General features: G+C 41.0%; 1 protein-coding gene across 1 annotated transcript in view; it reads right to left on the bottom strand.

Annotated features, from left to right (window-relative positions):
* SMOC1 (SPARC related modular calcium binding 1) overlaps positions 1 to 18,337 on the bottom strand; it is a gene marked incomplete at its 5' end in the record, with an annotated part of 86,079 nt that overhangs the window by 30,422 nt on the left and 37,320 nt on the right. Inside the window, 2 exons of the mRNA XM_010286744.1 lie at positions 9,502 to 9,582; positions 14,350 to 14,406. Of these exons, the coding sequence (XP_010285046.1) occupies positions 9,502 to 9,582; positions 14,350 to 14,406 (138 nt within the window). The remainder of the gene's footprint in view (positions 1 to 9,501; positions 9,583 to 14,349; positions 14,407 to 18,337) is intronic.

Below are 18,337 nucleotides of genomic sequence, written 5' to 3'. Positions count from 1 at the left end.
CCCTCCCCTCCTGTCTCGCTCCACTCTTCCCACACTGAGGAATGCTATTCAATAAAATGAGAAGCCATAGGTGTTTCCACTGGAGCCTCAGCATTACTGGGACTATTTTCACTTCCACACCTGTTTTTAATAGTGCTTGGAATAACTAGCACAGCAATTGTTGGAGCACTTGCCTACCTCTGCTGGCTGGAGTATACAAGCACACTATTTTTACAGTACTGTAAGTGTATAATTATAGGACACCAAATAGAAAGCTTTTGTAAACTATCACAGGCAGGTAAAAAAATATTTCAGACTGGTCTACCTAACTACGGTAACATTCCTTTTTTTATGCTACTGCTGGTGAGTAAAAGGGAGGGAAGACAGACAGGTTTATAGTGATGAGTCTTTTCGTGTAATGACAGATCAGCTTTTTCCTGTAGTATTTAGCACATTGCAGAGAGGCAGAGGGAATTGCCTGACAGGAGTGCTAGCACTCACTCTTGGCCACTTCGCTTGAGCCAGGTTGACTCTGGACAAAATATTCAGGCTTTGGATGTTCAGTGACCTAACACAGGAGGTTCAGACATCAGCCCCAGGACAGAGAAACTGTGCCTGCTGCATCAGTGTCATGAGATGGAGGTAGCCCTCTTCCACACTCTGGATTGAAAGGCAAGGGAAGGACTAGAGTGATACTGTAGCTGAGGTTAGTGTTCTTCCCTGGAGGATTTCTCCGAATTGCAGTCTTACACAGGCAACAGTCCCTCCAGCTGTGGGATCTCATGCATTCTGGGAAGTCCAGCTCCAGAGAGAAGCTGCAGTTCTGTGCTGTTGGAGCCTGTTGAATGAGCCTAAAAATCAGGTGGGAGATGACACCAGCAGGATCACAGACCTCTCTGCATCATAACTGGTGAAACTGGAGAAATGCCATTCCATTCACCCAGAGTCAGGGCACACAGTTTAACACATCTTCCTCTCTCATATGCCCCAGTAGATTGAAGGCTGCCCTTCTTTTTAAACACACTCCCACTTCTTTGCAGGGCTCTGAAGGTGGATTCTCTGCCCAGCCTTCTTTCCCGACTCCTCAGGGACAAGCCTTGGGACCTTCTACCGAGAGATTTTTCAGCTACTTACACACCATTTCCACAGCCTGAAAAGCATGCAGCTAAGCCACCCCTGAACTGCACCACAAAAAGGTACTCACTGGTTTCCATTGACCACTTTCTTATTTTGGTGGTCTGGCAAAATGCAGAAGTGAGAGAAAAGGAACACGAGGGTGGCAGCTTTTACTCATGTCCCTCACAAAAATATACACAGCTCTCTTAGAACACAGGTCACAGGCTTGTTGACATCAGACGGTTTGAAAGTAAAGAGACCAAAGCCGACATTTTCCTCAAGTGTCCCATGCTGCTACTCCACAATCCCTACTGACATTCCTGCAGGGCCTCACACATTTCCCTTCTTATCTACTCACTCCTTCTCCAAGGCCCACCAAAGTGGAAAGCCTCTTAACCCTAAGCCTGGCACCAGAAGAAGGAAGCTCTCATGGGAGGGGTAGGGTTTTCTGGCAGTTCTGGAATGCAGCTCTGCTCTCACAGCGTTGTGCTCTACTAGGTGATAACCATGGCCTCCTTGGACAATGCTAGGGGCAGCAGACAATCTTAGGGATACACTGACCTGTGTACCACTAAACTTTTTTTTCTTCAGTTGTTTCCTTGCAAATCACTTGGGTCCTCAGTTCTGCAATTTCTAAACCCCACCAGGGTTTTGGTTTCAGGAGAAGCCTAGGTCTAAACCTTTTCCAGAGGGAATCTAGGAGCACAGGTCAAGCAATTACTTTTAAATGGGTCCTCCTTATTTGTGGCACCTTAGGAACGTTATAATCTTTCTTGCCAAGTTGACAGGAGCATTTCAAGAGAGGCAGGAAGGTGAGTAAATGCATGTAAGTCTATCTGCAAGCATGAACAGATGTTGAAATGGATGTCTGAAGTGCAGATCCACATACCAGCCTGTGTTGAATGCTGCTAGTATATACAGTGAGGAGCACTTTGCTGCTAAAGAATTACTTCAAGTCAATGCAACCCCTTCAATATGAACCAGCTTCTGCTAAAAAGCAAAACAAATTCCACAAAGTTGACCTCTCTACTCCATTTATTCCTGTATGTCCAGGTAGTGTCTGGTGCTGGAGCTTATTTCCTTTCCTTTTCCCCTCCACATCCTCAGGGGTTTTAAATACAGGGTTTTCTTTCCCTTTCACCCCAGCTTCTTATATCTTTGTCCCCCCTCCTACTGCTCCCTGTCCACTCACCTTAACTGGCAGCTGTAGCGTAGCAGTTATGACTCCATGTCTGGAGTAATTTGTTTTCTTTCGTTAGGGGATAAGGAGGGGGGAGTGACTGAATTCTTTGGGAATGATTTATCACACAGCACTCAGGGGGAGCTTCATTTATTTGCCTAGCTGCATATGGTTTAACACCTATGGTTGCATGCCGATTATTATACAATGTTATTTTTCCCACTTGTATACTTTGCACCTTTTCATAGAGCAGATTAACTGTTCCCCAATGGCATGTTATTTATGACTTTGTTTGCTGGCTGTCTGGGAAGGGTCCCGGTCCTAGATTCTTCCATTCTCCCTGCTTCTGCTCTCCCCTACACACTCCCTTCTTGACCACACCTGTCATACTGAGAGTGTGGGAGAATCACACTTGGGCATCACGTATATCGTACCTTCTCAGAACTTCCAGGAGGGAGGGAGAGACAGAGGCATACCAAGAAGCAGTCAAGACAGGAAGGGATGGTTGAACCACAGATAGAGCCAGAGGGAAAGAAGGGATAGAAAGTTAAGGGAGAAACATCACATTTTGGCTTTCAGGGAAGCAGGAACTAGGCAGAGAAGAGCATAGATATTTGCTGTGAAAATGTAATTGAATTAGTAAGTTTTCGTACCATACTCAACAGGAGTTTCTCCTGAGATTGCTTCATTTGGTATCAAGCCAGAATCTAAAGTTAAATTAATTCAAAACCAGCCCAAAACAAGCCCTCAGAAAAAGAAGGGGTGGGATAGATAGTCTGAATACAAAGGTCTGAAGATAAATAGTTCTGGCAGGTGGGACAGTAAAGTGACAGATTTTAGCCCAACAGTTTTGACAGGTCAGAGGCGCACTGTGTTGGGAGGCACTGACTCAAGATGCAGGACAAGAGCCAAGGAGAACATGTTAATAGAGGATAGTAGAAAAGTCAAAAGCTTTCCAACTCATTGGTTCACTGCCATGAACTCCTGTTCTTGACATCATCAACAACACTTCTTTTTTCCCTCTTCAGCTATGGAGAAGTTCAAAAGCCACTACTCCCAGGTGTTATGCCCAGAGGAGATGGAAGCACCAAAATGTTCACCAAGGAGGACTGCAGTCAGCATTAGGATGTCATTCTGAGGCACCAAAATTTTCTAATTCCAATGCCACTGTACCATCTTATTCAGGTGTCACTAAAGCACAATTGTGCCTGACTACCTCCCCTTCTCGACCTGCCTTCCTGCTAAAGTGGGTGGAAGAAAAAGTTGATCTCATCTTCTCCACTTGGTGTCCTGACTAACAGCAAACAGCCACAGATTTTGAGGAAGAACCTACAATCCTGTAATAAACATTTGGACAGTAACTTTAACACAACTGGCATGGAGACACAGCCAGTCAGTATGGGACTAACATAACTAGTTTAGTAGTAGCAGAAAGTAGGAGAAAAGTAGGAGAAGCAGAAGCCCATGGTCTCACGTGTCATTAAATAACAAGGTGGGGAGTGCTGTGCACCAAGAATAGGACAAGACAGCTAAGGAATAAGGCTGAGAAGACAGGATAAAGACAGGTGAGAAACTGTCCCCATTCAAAACAGTGCTTTGCTTTTCAAGAGCTTCATCTGAATCTACCTGCAGTTCCCTGGTCTCTGCAGCATTCCATGTTTCCAAGGCACAAGGAAATTTGCTCCAACTCCAAATAAATATACATTCAACACAAATGCATGCACTGTCTCCCCAGTCTGGAAAATATAGGTGTTCAAGCTCCTTGGGGTTAGTCATCACTGCTAAAAAAGTCCTAATAACAAATCAAACTTTTGTCTAACCTTGGCTATTTTTGGTGTGTCCCACCAAAACTGCCATATTCCTTTTTAAGGGCAAATCAGCAGGCCCTGCCCTGTTACATGTTGGTTGGTCCCACCTGCCAATCTGACTTAGGAGGAACTACACTGATTCTCAATATAGATGGCTTAAAAGTAAGATCCCATAAGTACTGGGATCCTAAAAAGACTCTATGACTAAGGCAACACACCCTGAGCATGTTCCCCTAGGAGCAATCACTATCCCTGATCCTTAAGAAAGGCATGCAGCAAAATGATATCACTTTCCTAGGTGAGTACTAGAAAGAGGGAGCTTTTTTGGGGTGCCATGGGGGTTTTCTTATCTTTTTTTCTGCAAGTGTGAAAAAACTTAAAGAACACAAACCAGAGAATCCAGGTCCTGGCAGTACACTTGATATAATCACATCCCACCTCACTGTGTGGCTATCTGGAGACAAACTGCACCCAAGAGTACACAGACTACCTTTGGGGTGGATGGCAATGTGTGCTTCTGCTTCTTGCAAAAGTATATACAGACATGCAACTTCCATGCTGTTTCTCCCTTTGAGAAGCCCTCAAGTTTGGGCTCCAAGTGAATTCAATTAACAAAAAGAAATGTGAATACCACCACTCTTGTTTTCAAAGCTCATTTACAGTTATACTCTGTCCACTAAGAGCTTAGGACAGCAGAAAGCTCTATCACTGGAAAGCTGTCACATCAGATGCCTGCATGATGCTTGGATGCCACAGCTGAACAGAATAGGCTACATGGAATTGGCCCCCATTCAACAAGCAAGATTTTGAAATAAACGGCTATGGGTTTGGTTTTTTTTTTAAGCTAGGCACACACAAACCTGTCTTCAGCTGCTAACCTTAATATATTACTCATTCTTCCTTTCAAATAACGTCATGTTCAAAATCCCAGTGACTGCAGAATGTTTACTTGAGGCTGCTACTGCTGCTTTCTCTAGAGCTGTTTGTTTTTCCATGCATGAGCTCATTACATCACTCTGTGGTTTTCTTAAAGGTTGTCACAGTAAGCTGGATACAGACTGGAATCTCTTGCTAACTAAAACCAAATCACTAAGTAACACAAATGGATTTGGAGATAACCCAACTCTGGAAATGAGGAACAATCATGGATTTCTCAGTGGAGATGGGGTGCTCCCAAACAGGCAGCTGTTAGATTTGTTTTCTTGGAAGCAGGATACACTATTAAGTGTTTCCCTAGATTAAACTAAAAGAGGGTAGATTTCAACTAGATATAAGGATTAGCTTTTTCACAATGAGGATGGTAAAACACTGGCACAGGTTGTCCAGAGAGGTGGTAGATGCCCCATCCCTGGAAGTGTTCAAGGTCAGGTTGGACGGGGCTCTGAGCAACCTGATCTAGTTGCAGATGTCCCTGCTCATTGCAGGGGGGTTGGACTAGATGGCCTTTAAAGGTCGCTTCCAACCCAAAGATTCTACGATTAAGAACTGTAAGAAGATAATCATTTGGACTGTTCCAGGCCAGAATAGGTTGGGGGGAGAAGGTAGGAAAGCAGGAGGCTAAATGGTAAAAGTAGAATGAAGAGACAGTTCCCACCCATGCCGATTAGAGAAGGGCTATTGCAAAGGTCCCACCTGTATTGCCTCCTGCTCTGGCAGTGTTAAAAATAAATGGTACATCACAGAGGGCAGTGCTAAAGTAACAGGCTTAGTTTGGGATATCCATGTGTGTGCGCACACAGGTGTGCATGTTTGGGGAAGATGCAAATCAATTCAAAATAAACATCAAAAAATGTTTTTGTCATCTTGTCACAGCAAATAAAATATTGTGTTGATCTAGATCTTTCACTTGCCTCAGAAAGAAAAACTGACTTTTGGGCTTTTAAGATGCATAAAGGCAGAAGACTTAGTTTGTAAGTGTAGAAAAACATTAACTTCCCTGCTACTCAACAGTCCAGATGTTAGAGCATGTTCATATTTTGGTTCCTGCCTCTGGCCAAGAAGATTTGAACCTGCATCTCACCCTACTGATAAAAAACTAGTCGTGATTTCATTCTTAAAGGTGGTCTGGGGTAACAGCACTAGCAATCCCTCCTAGCAATACTGTTTTACTTAGCATAGAAAAATTCACTGGCAAAACGCCCAGAGACATACAGATTCTCAGTCAAGTACTCTAATCAGCAGGGTAGAGTCATCCTGCTTTTCCTGATCCCTAGCTTAATTAGTATTTACACATGCCAAGCAAAACATAAATGCTCCAAAAGAGAGAGGACTGTTTCAGGAGAACCTCTTCTGTTTGTCAACACTAAATGGAAGGTGAACACCCAGATTTCAAATGCAGCTCTTAAGAGATGTAAGAGCTGTGTAATGAGATGTAAGACATGTGTTGCATATGCAACATGGGGTGTCACCAGCTCTGCAATGTTCAGCTACCTGGTGGTTGGTTCACTCTGAAGCCTAATGTTGACCAGAGACAATGACAGCAAATTACAGAGCCTATTTGTCTCCATAAAGCAATTATTAAATTCTCCTCATGGTTGATATAGTGATGGTGCTAGCTTTCCAAGATGTCCAATGTCAGTGCAGATTGGAGAGCAGCACAAGTCCTCTGACAGTAGTATCTACTGCGAAGGACAGGGCTGTATAACCACCACAGGGAGGAAAGAGATCAAGATTAAGTGTTTCAGCATACAAACTCGAAGAAATAGGTCAGGCTTTCAAGAACTCAAGACTAACAAAAAAGAATAAAAATAAAAGAGTTAGGCTGGATATTACCAAAAGAAAAATCTTGAGATTGAGTTCAGACAGCAGAGCAGCTCCCTGTGGGAAGAAGTGAAATCTCTATTGCCTAAGGCATTTATGCTACACTAGAAAATGCTGCTCTTGATACAGTACAAACATTCACTAGTCCTAAAGCAGTAGATCAGTCTTTTCTCACCTCTAATTTCAGTGAACTCATTAAATTGCTGCAAGAGGATACCAGGCTGTATCTGCTTCAAGACAATAAATGCAAGCTCAGAGAGACAATATAGTAGAGCAAATACCAAAACCAAATCCAATCTTGCACTAGTAAAATTTACTTTAACCCTTTAAAAATAAATTAAAAATTAGAAATGTGCTAAGCATTAATATTACAAGCTGACAAAGGTCAAAAGCAATTAAAAACATCCCCTAATTTTGCATGCCCATCTCATGACAGCTGTTTCATCATCTTCAGCCAAAACAGACTTGAAGACATTTGAAGAACCTGATTCTAAATGATAATCATCCTCCCCAGCTCTTTGTTGTTCAATCCCACCTACCCTTACATTGCCTTTTAAAATATATGACAAAGGATGAAAGGAATGAAAGGTACCAAACAAGGGGACTAGGCTTTACTGGTTGAAAGAAAGACTGAAGTAGCCCACACCTAATATCAGCTAAACCACAGTCTTATTTTGATGAGGCAGCATTTCTTGATATCAATAATTTGGTGTAAGAAACTGAGATGGCTGTGTATTTGTATGGCCTAATGTGGAAATTTGGGGCTAAAAATTGGCAGTCCAGTCTTGTAATGAGATCCTACAGCAAATGAAGGTCTGCCAGGGCAATCAGTGAGGCTGAGTCAGAGGAACCACACATCTCCTTTTAGCTTGCTGTAAAGACCAGTTCTTACAGAACTCTTGAATTTTCCAGAAGACCATTTATTTTCTATTTTTAGCATGCACCCACAATAATCTTATTTGAATAACAGAAATTACATCAGAACCAGTTGAAAAAAGGGGACAAAAGTAAACTCTTCTGTGAACAAAATTCCAGTTTATTTCAGGCAGCTTCCTGAGGAAACGCTTGAACAAACTGAGTGCCTTTACAATGTGAAAACCAGTCTACTTTGGCTCTGTCAGGCCAAGAAAGGATGGGAGACAGGATATCAAGTAAAAGACCCTCCCAATCCCAAGTCACTTTGTAGCCTCCTAGAACCCAGATCTAGGAACTCTTATTTCCATTGCAGCTACGAGATTTGCTGTGTTAGAAGGAAAGCTGGTCTCACTGATAGGTGGAAGATTGGTAGAATACATCACATTGGATTTTAATATTAAGCTGTCACCTTCAATTGCACTGTGAGCTGCTGGTTGTCCCAGCAGCTCACAAAACACAAGCTACATTTGCTTTCCTGTGAAAGACATCCTTAAAGAATGCTGGTACTCCTACATCATCTGAAGCTTCTAGACAATTCCCACTGGCAGCTCCTACACAGACTATCCTGGTACAAGAACAGTGAGGAGGTGAGGCACAAGAGACTTGCTAAAACTGGGGTCTAGGCAATGATGGATTCCTCCTGCTAAGAGCTCTTCTCCACTGGGCAGCAAGAGAATCTCACCTAACCTAGCAATGATTTCACCCTGCAGTTGGGAAGTGGCACAGGAAGGTTAAGGGAACTGCTGAATGCCATGAATGCTCTCTGGCTAATCCAGAAGTACCCGGTGACTAGGTACTTCAAGCTATCACAATTTATCTGCTCTGGGGACTGGAGTTATCCCCCACAGCTATTCTAGGTATATATTGTTTCATAAAATATATGCAATAGTAGCAGCTCCTATTTAAACCTTAAAGTAGACCCATGGCTGGTTAAGGCCATTTTCTTCTTTTGATATTCCCTTTACCTTCCTCCTTTCTTCCACTTCAGATAAAAATATATCAGATAGAAACCATTCTTACCGAGAATGCCTAACTTTCCTCTCCAGATTCCTCCAGTTTCTTGTGATTTCAGTGACTCTACACAGTTTCACCCTCATCTCCAGTCTCAAGTTTTACATCCTAATTCCACATCTTCCTGCTCCCCCTTTTCCCATTCATGTTCATGATTTTTTTCTTTGCTGTTTTTTATGCTTGGTCTTCCCTCATCCACTCTCTTACCAACAAAAATACTCTCAACATTTACTTAGGCCCAAACACAAATAACCTACTTTCAGTTGTAAAATAATCCAATCATTTCTCTATCAAAAAATATCCCCTGCAGAGAAGAATCTTGAAGTTGCAAGAAAAGCCGCCCCTCTCTGTATTTTCTCAACTGCTTAGACCAAAACCACAGCCCAAATCACAGAGCCAAATGCATCAGTTTGTACATCCATGACAGACTGCTGAACAGCAAACAGAATAAAGATGACAGCTGGCTGTGATGAATTAACAGATGAAGAAATTAGAGGTTCCCCAGTTATGGTTTGGGGAAACAGAAACGTCCCTCATCACACATCGACTGTGGCCTTCTGGACACAAAAAAGGATGCTATCTGAAATTATTTTATAGCCTGCACTTCAAGTCCTCCAACAGTGAAAAGCAGCAGGATAGCTACAATGAAGAAAGAATGAAACAGGAACAGACAGTGAGGAACTGGAGCCTAGTTAAAAGAAAGCTCTTTTTTTTTCTTAGATGGAACATTACCTGAATTCCTTATACTGGAGCTGTTCAGTTTGGAATCTTTGATGACCAAGTGCTTAATCCAAAGGGTGGGTGCTGTGATTTCTGAAAGAGAAAAAAATAACAGCCTTAAAGAAACTACAGCAACTAGAGAATACTCGTTGTTGTTACTCATGAGGACAAGCTGTTAGCTACAATCATGCCTTAACTGACCCATCATCTTTGCAAAGATTGGCTCAACCCCTGGTGAGGTCTTGCACCTCTTGTGAGCCACTATTTGTAAATCTTCCACAAGATTATCTCATTATCTTCCCATTCCAGAAAGCACCTCTCCATTGGTAAAGCATTTTTTTCCCTTCCTCTACCCCCCTCTTCCTAAGTTTTCAAGTCTAAAGCCTTTCTCCTCAAGCCTTAGAGATCTCAAAGGCTATATTGTGGGCTATAGTATATATTGGTTACCACTAAAGTACATATGAAATTCAGCTTAAAAAAGTCAATACAGACCTTAAATATTGCTTTAAAACCCCAAGAAGAGCTGACCACAGTCAGTTCCCTAAAACAGGCAACAACAAAATCTGAAATGAATAGGTAGAGAAATTAAGATATTTCTGGAAAGACTTGAAAGGAAGTCCATTAGAGAAACAAGTTCTGGTTAGAAAACCATGTCTGATGCACTACAACCAAGACATCCAAACATAAATCTGTGGAAAAAAAAAAAAAGTACTTAAGCAGCTCCTCCGAGGTGTTACAATCAACTTCAAAACACAGCAGAACCTGCCCTAAACCACAGAAATGACACAACATCAGCATTTGTTTAGAACTGAGCAAAGCAGTACTCAATGCCATGGGTTAGAGCTCCTAAAGTGACATTTTCAGAACCGGTATTTTCTGAAAAATTTTCAGTTTCCACAAGAGCATGCCTTAAATACTAGATCCTGGAGTTCGTCTTAACTTCCTCTAAGAAGTTTTATAAGTTTTTCTGTTCCCTTGTTGACAAAGGAAAAGCTGTCTGACTGATTATACATTATAAGAGCACAAAGGAAAAGTGAAAGGGAAATTTTCCTTCCTAAGTGTTTTCAGCTATACTGATTGTAGTCATTATAATAATCATGTTCATGGCATTTTTTCATATGGAAATATAGGTTGAACACCGATATTCCAGCAGTAGTAAAAATTTGCTTAAAGATTGCCTTATCTGCAGGTTTCGCTATGCTATTTTATTATTTTATCATCACTCAGTCATGATGTGCTCCTATAAATACATATAATTTGGCCCTTTTTTGGGGAGAACTACATCAAATCAAATAGAAGGTGAGACGTAGGAGGGGAGAAGCACAAAAGATGGAAAAAGTCCATAAACCAAAGTGCTAGATCAAAACTCCTAAATCTGGGATGAAATTTTTCTCTGGCTCTGTATTGTATGGACTGAGTACGTCTACAGGTAAAAAAGGAGGAAAAACCAAAGTCAATAGATGCCAAAGAATGGGTCAGGGCCTTTAGAGATGCAATGGTGCATATTTTTAAGTGAGGTTGAAACATGCAGAAAAAGGAACTGTGGGAAAACAGGAGAAAGGAAAAGAAAAGGAAATTAATCCTTTGGGATCTAACATAAAAATGTATTTTCCATCCAGTCAACCTGGACATTTTTTGGAAGACAAGTAAGCAACATAGACTCCTCTGAACAGACCTGTGGAAAGAGTAGAATCCCACTGAGTTAGAAAGTAGAGTTTACCAAAAAGAGAAGATGTGTATAGAAGTTATTCTTTAGGAAATACAACTTGCACATTGAAAATAAATAGAGGATGGATGCAAAGAAAACAGAGCCTAGAAATGCAGGAGGGAATAAAACTTTTAATTTAAAGCTATAGCAAGGACCATTAATAAAATACTCTTCTGCAGAAGAGAATCTTGTTCTAAGAGAAGAATCACTATAAACATTGCTGAGACCTGCATTGTAATGAAGTGAAATAATTTTTAAAGAGATGGCTTCTTTATGATTCAAACCTTGGACAGGAGCGTGTAAGTTATCTGATCTACATTATCTCTGGCACTGCTCTGTTATGCCCTCAGGGAGGATGGTAGGGAGTGGGAGGGGAACTTATGCCCAAAATGTGAATTTTCATTATCCTCCAATGTAGGTAAAAACATGAGAAAGGTGAATCTTCATCTTGGAGATGTTGAGGTCCAAGAGGTATCATACATTTCAGGGGCAGCTAAGTGTATTTAATGCCCTTTGAAAAAAGTCAACCCCTTGTGGACTGAAGGGAGGCACCCAAAAACAAAGCATGAAAAGAAACTCTACATTTTTATTGTCCTTTCATCTTGCTATCAGCTCCACCCTGGTTGCCTGACTTTAAATACACAGGTTTTCAGGAGCCCAGCAGATCTCAAACTCACTGAAATTGAATGGGATTTGGACCTTAACTCCTTTGAACATCTATGAAGAGTCCAGACCTGACAGGTGAATGGATAGCTCTTTTGCCTTCTTCTGTCATCTGACATTTGGGTCAGGCACCAAGTACAAGCCATTCTTCAGGAAGACCTACCCAAGACACTGGGAGAGTATCATGACATGTTTGCTCAGAGAGAATCAAAGGATTTTTCAGGATGACATCCTGAAGTGTCTAGTCCAACTTTCTGCTCCAGACAGGGTCAGCTATAAAAACAGACCAGGTTGCTCATTGCTTTATCCAACTGGCTCAGAACGGAAGGACAGAATATCACCTCTCTGGGCAATCTGTTCCATTCATTGTCCTCATGCTGACTAAGTTTTTCCTTATATCCAGTCCAAACATTTTGTTGTCTCTCATCATGCATTACTGTGAAAAGCCTGGCTCCATCTTCCTGATAAACCTTCCTGTAGGTATTGGAAGGCTGCTATTAAGTCACCTTTAACTCTTCTGTTCTCCAGGCTAAACACTTACACTATTCCTGATACACCCATTTTAAGCCACTGTTGGAGACAGTACACTCAAAGGTAGTGGATTACACGAGCTTTTGGTCAGACCCAGAATGGATTTTCTTGGTTACAACCACCACTGAAATCTAGTTAGTCCTATTTTACTAACAGGGTCTGACAAAAATACCGAGTGACAAACTTAGCAGAGGTTATTCATCGATGCATAGCTTGATTAACCTGCCTGTCATATTCTCTTCTCCCAAATCATAAGGGACACTGCTAATACAATAGGAAGCCATTGCATTAGTCATTCTCCATAGAAGTTTAGGAGATAAGGTCTTGCATAATATATTGGAAGATTTGTGAGAGGCAATCTTTCACCATACAGTCCAAGCCCATTTATCAGACTTGATTTCACCTACAAATCAATGCAAAGGTTTTTGATTAAAAATGTTTTTCATAAAAGATGATTGTTTTTTCAGACTCTGCCTGTTACCAGAAGGACCAGAAAAGGTCTGTTGACCACACCATTTCTCATTAACTTTGCCCAGTTCTATTTGAACGGCCAAAATGTTGAGTCTCTCCTAAAAGGAGCTTTTGAACAGGCCGTATTAACCAGATCAGCGCTCTCCTGCATTTTACTAGTGCATTCTTTCCTTTGAATATCTATGGGCACACTCTCAGGGGGAAGCTTAAAGGCCAGAAGTTTGTGATTACAAGCAGCAATTTAATACAACATCAGCTTGCTGCCAGGAGGAACTTTCTTTTGATATAAACAGATAGTCAGCATGGCTTCAGTCTCCTTTGTTTATTTGAGAATGTTTTTTGCTCTGAGGGCTTTGCTTTGTTTCTTAAAGCTCACAAGAAGATTCTTACAAACCTATGATCACTAAATGGAAGTGACAGGACTACAGCATCTTGCCATTAAATAAGCTTATTTTAGCAACAAAAAAACCCCACACCATCACCTGTTTTTACAAGAAGGCAGGAGGTATCAAGACCACCATCTACCCTTGCTCAGTAGTCACCATTTCTGCCTTTAATCCACTTCAAAAAAAAGTGTCAAGTATAGCTGTTCAGTATGAAAATGCATAGGCTTTCCCTCACTGCCTTATGGTACACAGTTTCAGGTGGGCCACAGAGTGGTTTGGACTTCAGCCCATAGCTTCACTATAATGGTTTAGGTTTAAATCTATAAAAAACATGCACTTCTAAGCAATATGCAGGTTATAAGTAGCTGCTAATAGGCCCACTCACTACCCAGGGACCACTATCCCCACTGGTATTTATGTTTGTATGTGTAAAAGGCTTGAATCCTCTGTGATGACAGCCATTTTATCCTTGTTTAAAGGTTTCCAATGGACTAAGGTCTGATATTCCCTCTCCAAAATAATACAATTGCAATATTAGCTCTTTTGAGAAGGAAACTGCCTTGGTGGGCCATGAATTAAGTGGGCCCAGGACACCGACTTCATTTGCTTAAATAGCACGTGTGCCAATGAAAGTAACTGCTAAATAAAGAAACCTCCCAGCAATTTTCTTCCAAGTCAACATTCACAAACTGTGGTTTAGCACTGTCCTCCCTTCTGTGAAGCTGTAACGCGTTGCAGAGGTTATGAAACTCCCCGCATTGGTATCATGAGGGTGAGGAGAGTGAGGGGGTAAGGACAGTCTAAAGGAAGCTGCCATTTCTGACTTGATGCACTTTTTTTTGCCATAACACCTTTTCTTCCAAGGTTACCCCAGGAATCTTGTCAACTGGTGTTATTGTTGGATTCTGGGAAGAGGAGGATGTAAAAGAATTAGCGAAAATGCCTGAGGTCCCAAGAGCACTGTGAAATTTGGATAACTTATGAGATTCACTAGCTTTTCTGCTTTGCGGGATAAAGAAAGCATTTGAGCCATAAATCCTAGGGAAAAGGGAGAAGGAAGTGTGTGTGTGTGTGTGTTGTTATTTTAAGGGATGCTCTTACCTTCTCCATCGAAAATAGGCTGGGTTTCCATGGTAGGTGTTGGCTTCGAACCGTCATCTGAATTGAGGGTTAAAAAGAATCGAAAAGAAACTACCATTATTGAGGTAAATACTATCTACTCTCCAGTACTGTTGAATGATTGGGATTTGTACATGGCCCGGCCAAGTCCAGAAGAGAGAGAAGACAGACAGAATGAAAACAGTTTATGCCAACAGCAATAACATTTTACATAGCAAGCATGCATCAAGCACTATCCATAGACTTTAGCAAAGCCTCCCCCCATCCCTCCTCTCTCCTTCCACAAACCATTGCTGTGCATCAGCTGGTACTCTCCCCTTGTTGCACTGATCGGGCAATCGTCTTTAATTTCAGGTGGCTATATCCCACCCAGGACATTTCCTGAGACAGCAGAGGTCTGGAGATTGCTGTCCCACTGTGTCTTTCTCCTTATTCTTTTTGTTCAAAAAGAAAAACTCTTCTTCTGAAACTTACCTGTGCAGAACCTGGCACCAGCATTCACTGCAGAGCTGTTAGAAAGGGATGGTCAATAGCAAATCTTTTTTCTTACAATGACTGCATCGAGGTGTTCTCTAATTGCAACACTGTGGCGATGTCTTCCAGTTGCAAAATCACGGAAAAAGAACTACTTTTAAATTAGGTTTTTCATGTGGAAGAGTGCTCCATGTCTTCTGACCACAAGTCTTTCATAATTAAAAGCTTTAACCAAGAAAGATTCCACAGGACTTATAAATATCAATATTTAGAGATGGACCACAGGGAAAAGTGTTCAGTTTACGCTCTGTTTGGCTTAGTATGCTTATCCATCATATCTACAGGCCCAGCTTGTATTCAGTCTGAGTCTAATTTTCTCAGTGCTCAGAGGCATCTGGATTTCAAGCCCCAGTTCAGAGCATCTTTACACAGCACTAGAACAGTGGCATAGAATTGAGGAAAAACTTTTGCCTGTGGGCAAGCTAAGCTGGAACAAACCATAGAGGAAAGTCTTTTGTTACATTACAAGATTAGAAAATAGAATACTGTTGGGATGTAAACTAAGACGAGATTAGCCTAGAATTGGGTTTGTTGTGTTTTTTTTCCTTTTTGAAATACAGAGACTTAAAACTCACAATTTGTAAGAAGTATTTTTTGCATATTTTATGGGCAAATATGACACTATGCATCAAAGTGGGTGGTAACCTAAAACGTAAAGTTACACAGCAAAAAAAAAAAAATCAGTTGGAGGGAGGAGTCTATGCCGGAAAAGGCAGGCTTGCCACAGTCTCCATGACTATCAGATGCACAGGGCAGATAACATTTGGAGGAAAAGTACATGGGACAGCCCCTCCTAGAGGTAGCAACAACTGCCCTCAGCCTTCCCTTATGTTAGTTCCAATTACAAAAGTAAAAGACCATTAGAAGGGAAAAAGTAGGGCAAAGATGGAAAGCAGAGGCTTTGTAGACTATTTTTCCACCCATACCTGTATTTGCAGTTTTACGAAGTGAGCAAAAGCCTGAACACCTCTTCCACAGATCATTTTATGCATTTCCACAGAAAGCAGTCTAATTCACAGAAAGCAAAAATGTGCTGCTAATTTCATTTCAACCTCAGAGATGCACTAAAGTAAAGGAGGTTGACAGAAACAAGCAAGAGAACCTGTTTGCATATTCCCTGTTCATCACTGTATTTGGTTTTATGCTTAAATGCAAGGATAGCAAAAAATATTTGGACATAAAAAATACTTACCACTCCTCAGTCAACTCTCATTCTGAGTTTTCCTGTTGTCAGGTATTACCAGTAAACATGGCTAAGAAGTATTTTTCTCTAAAAGTTTGAACAACTTATTTCTTGGAAAGTTTCCCCAAATTTTGCTTGATTTACAAGAATCACAGAATCATTAAGGTTGGAAAGGACCTTTAAGATCATCAAGTCCAACCATCAACCCAACACCACCATGCCCCCTAAACCATGTCCCAAAGTGCCATGTCCACATGTTTTTTGAACACTTCCAGTGATGGTGACTCCACCACCTCCCTGGGCAGCCTGTTCCAATGCTTGACCACTCTCTCAAAGAAGGAAGATTTTACCCTTTAAATAAGTCTTTGGATAAAAGTAAATAGTTGATCTTCACTTTTTTGTCACAATAGGCTGCTCTGCTTCCGGCAAGATCCCAGAAGCCACAACTGTCACTTGTTGTTTACTTAGGATGACACCTCACACTAATGAAGCAGTGGGCAGCATGTAATCAGCATGATTTGCTTTACAGATTGAGAAACCAACCTAAAATTGCAAAAGATACTCATAGAACAACTGGAAAGGTGAATAATTCTTAAGTTATATCAAATAGGAAGAGACCTGGCATAAAAAAAATGACCAGTATGATAATAAGTTTATTCCTATTGTTCTCATGAATGCTTCAGCACCAAGTAATTACAGAATTGCTTTTCAGATTTGAAGCAGCAACCCAGAAGCCAACAATGGAGAAAAATTATAAGTGGATCTGAGCCACAGCACTTTATCCAAACCATTATGTGAACTTTGGCAGAACTCAGGATGCTTCAGGTTCAGGGGGTTTCTTTTAGGCTCGGGTGTGTGTGAAGAACAGAGACAGTAGAAATTACAATTTGTGAAATACATTTTTCTTAAAGAGAGAGACTTTTGTAGCAGTTTTGGTATAAAGTTAGCCATTAAGCTACTGGAGAGTATTAAACAGTGACAGAATAATTGCAGCAAAGAGACAAAAATACCAAACTAACCTTTGAACTGAGGGTTTTGTTTAAGACAATCTCAGTAACATAGCTCTGTGAACCACATCACCATTTCCTCACTAGGTTACTAAGGCCAAGTTGTCACTAAGTCCACACTGTAGCAGCACCCAGTACAGCATTAAGGGTTTTGCAAATAGAAGAAAGTATAATTACTCCCCTGTTGTTCAAGCAAGTACAGTTCTTTCACCACGCATACAAGAAAAAATGCAATAGACAAGAGCCCTGTAATTACATTCACCATATTTCAAAGGAATCAAAAGCCAGGGATATTTCTGACTTTTTTTTAAAGGTCATGAAATAGTCACATAAAAGACAAAAATTGCACTTTATTAAAAACACCATGGTCACTTCCCAGCTGCCAGCTTCTTACTCTGAAACTACCAAGTCTATTTCTTAAACTGGAGAATTCTCAGTAGGTTTTAGTGGTTCAAATTAGCTTATGGCAAAAAGTTTCACTGCCGTTCCCTTTGGGCAGAAGAATAACCCTAATACTAGTCTACTCTCATTTGATTTTTCTTTTCGCTTAATACACTGTTCATCACACTGAACATTTGTTCCACTGGTGTGTTTGATCCTGGTAAACAAGGAATAAGTTCTATTTTACATACCTGAAAGTTTTGAACAAACATTTTGTATTACTTAAAGAAACATTTTACATAGAACAGAAAGACCAAACTATTTCAGAGACCTGGAGTCTCCTGTGATATTGTTACTTTGGAGCCGTAATTAAGTATGTTCATCAGGTACAATCTATTCCTTTTTTCAAAAAGCACAAAATTCCACACTTTCAAAAAAGGCGTTGTAATGGCAATAGTTCCTCATGCAGAGCATGTCACAAACAGAGGGATCCAAGTCCTTCCTAATCCCTCTAAATGGCAATGCTTCTAGATCAGGAACTCACGTACTACAGAAACAAAGATAATTTCCCTTGGTTGCAGAATATTCTCAGAGCCTTGATGAAGAGTGCATTGGCATTCTTCTCTTCCATGTTTTAAACCCAGCATGAATACCCACTTTCTTTTTCCAAGACAACCACTGAATACAGACAGCATCACTCAGAATACTTCCTGATGTGACATCGTTTTAAAGCCATAACACTCCTTTCCAGTGAGCCTCCTTTTCCTAGGGTACACTTGGAAAAGTTGAACAGATTTTTCTGGCTCAATTGGTGTCAACTTAAAAATGTTATTTTTATCACTGGATCTACCTGTTTCACTCTTAT

This window comes from Phaethon lepturus, unplaced genomic scaffold (genome assembly GCF_000687285.1).
Source record: "Phaethon lepturus isolate BGI_N335 unplaced genomic scaffold, ASM68728v1 scaffold2940, whole genome shotgun sequence".
In the NCBI taxonomy this organism is placed as follows: Eukaryota; Metazoa; Chordata; class Aves; order Phaethontiformes; family Phaethontidae; genus Phaethon; species Phaethon lepturus.
This window is presented reverse-complemented; position numbering and strand designations above follow the sequence as displayed.